Raw genomic sequence first — 2321 nt, 5'->3', positions numbered from 1 at the left:
AGCTTGCAGTTGAGAAGGCGAATAGGGCGACGAAGAGAGATCTCAGTGTAAGGCAGGCTGAGGACGGGTAGGTGAGGAGTCTCTTTAGGAGAGGAGTCGAGATAGAATGTACGCCGTGCCCTGGGTAACGCAGCGTCGAGAGATGAAGTCCTGAGAGTGGCGGAAGTGAGCAGGGTTGAAGGTGCCAAGAAGGGGAGTGAGAGACTTCGCCAGCCAGGCCACAAGAGGGTCACAGATCCCCAGGAGGAGATAATGGGGTGCAGAGGCACGGCCGGCTTATGGGTTTTAGAAATCCCATAGAAATGAGGAAGTCAAGGATTGATGACCTTGAGATTCGCCTCTGGAAAACAGGCTACTATCTCCTTCAGGCGACGGTGAAAAGTAGCAGCAATGCATTCACGGGGGTCGCTGGTCAGGGGTACATAGGTAGAAGCTTTATCCAAAAGGTCACGGGCCCTCTGCAAGTAAGAGGCACGTTCGAGGACCACCACCGAGTTGCCCTTGTTGGAAGGCAAAATAGTGACAACCTTCCTGTACAGGCTATGAAGGGCCTTGTGGTAATGTCTGGGAATGGAAGGTTAGGATGGAGGAAAGATTCAAGGGCCGGGATAAAAGCATCGCGAAGGAGAGAAACATCAGGCAAGGAGTTCCTATGAGAAGAGATGAAACGGTCAAAGGACCGTGGTATGTACATACACTTCTCATATCATGCTCTCCATGTAAAGAGAGGCGTTGCCACCTCGCTGTATCTCCGCGCCCTCTGCATCTATGACCCCCAGTTCTTGAATGGAGTGTTACCATGTTGCCTCTCCTCTCTCTCTTTTATACTCCCTACTCTCCCTTTCTTCCTCAGACCTGAAGATGGAATCCAGGTGGATTTCGAAACTATAGTCTCATTTTCAATATATCTAGTTTTTGCATTGTGGGTTTTTCTGCCATAGTATCTACACGGAAGAGTGTATTACTAATAATTTAGAGATATTGTTACCCCTAAAAATCTAATTAGGTAATTTTAATCCATTACATGCGGTTCTGTGAAAAAATCGAGTTATCTAATACTTGAGATTATTTAACCTATATTGGATTCTTATTAATTAATGTAGGTGATGATATTTTTCTACAATACTTTGAATAACACATTATTTTACTGACCCTAGGAAATACGTTGACTCATACGACGGTCCTGTAATGATCATCATTGGATCCATTGATAAGAACAGGCACACGGACCCTCGTCCACTTGATTATGCCCACGTTCACCCATGGAGTCTGACGCACACCCACCCAATCACTGACACCGACCTCATTGGCTTCTACGTTCGAGACCAACTCAAACAAGAGGCTGTAAGGAAACTGCGGATGTAACCGTACAAGCTAATTAGGATTCGTAACAATTCCACTTCATCAGATATATTGTAATGAGTATTCTGTATGTGCAAATGGTCTTGAAACATAAAGGATAGTGTGCCTTTTCAATTTCACGTTTGCTTAGCGTCCAAAAAAGAAGCCGTTATTGTGCAGTAATATTATCAAATAAAAGTCACATCTCATAAAATACATTTTGTGCTGGGCTGCTTTCCAGACCCACCGGTATTCTGAATCTGGCTGTCAATAATCTGATTTTCAATGGTCCAACCTGGAAATCTGTTTTATGGAAGCATGTGTATCTGCATATTTTCACATACATTAATAGTGTGAAGGATTCTATCAAGAAAAGTATTTCGGTGTAAGGTTAACAACATTTATTGTATAACATTATTGTACTTGTAAATAGATTTGTAATAATATTCTGTTGAAGAGAGCAGGAAAAAAATAATAATTAAAGGAGCGAATAAATTATAAAATGTAAAAATTGCCCGAACCATCTAACATACTCAGTGTTTTTTGTCTGCAGCTGTATGATACGTAAAGGTAAAGTATTAGTAAAGGAGTGTCATTTTGGGTGGGGGTATGAGATGCTACCCCCTCAAGTTTTCCAATGATATTTATTTGTCCTTTGAGTACGTGATACCGTTGTTGGCAAATTTTACTCGTGTTAAAAAGTGTCGTCTTATGTAGTTTGGTGTGTCTCTACGATGCTTGAGGGTGATGAAAACACCGATGAAAGCTAAAGTAGGTTCATTGGAAATCAGCTCTGACAAAAATAAAAAGGGAACTCTTCAGTGTCGCTACCAGACGTGTGACTACAGAGACAAAATAAAATATTGTACTCTATAAATCGTACAGAGAATCTCGCTCTTCCACATAAGTGATATGCTACACAGCAATATAAACTAAACATAATCTTCTATATTTCACATGGCGTAACTTATCACACATAA

The 2321-nt window shown here is 41.6% G+C and overlaps 1 protein-coding gene across 1 annotated transcript in view; it reads left to right on the top strand.

Annotated features, from left to right (window-relative positions):
* Positions 1 to 1975, top strand: part of LOC125043237 — an 84910-nt gene extending 82935 nt beyond the window's left edge. Inside the window, exon 5 of the mRNA XM_047639247.1 lies at positions 1158 to 1975. Coding sequence (XP_047495203.1) covers positions 1158 to 1365 — 208 coding nt within the window. The 3' untranslated portion in view covers positions 1366 to 1975. The remainder of the gene's footprint in view (positions 1 to 1157) is intronic.
* The last annotated feature ends 346 nt before the right edge of the window (positions 1976 to 2321 follow it).

This window comes from Penaeus chinensis, chromosome 33 (assembly GCF_019202785.1).
Source record: "Penaeus chinensis breed Huanghai No. 1 chromosome 33, ASM1920278v2, whole genome shotgun sequence".
Taxonomy (NCBI): domain Eukaryota; kingdom Metazoa; phylum Arthropoda; class Malacostraca; order Decapoda; family Penaeidae; genus Penaeus; species Penaeus chinensis.
Note: the sequence above shows the minus strand (reverse complement) of the source record. Positions and strands in the feature narration are given on the sequence as shown.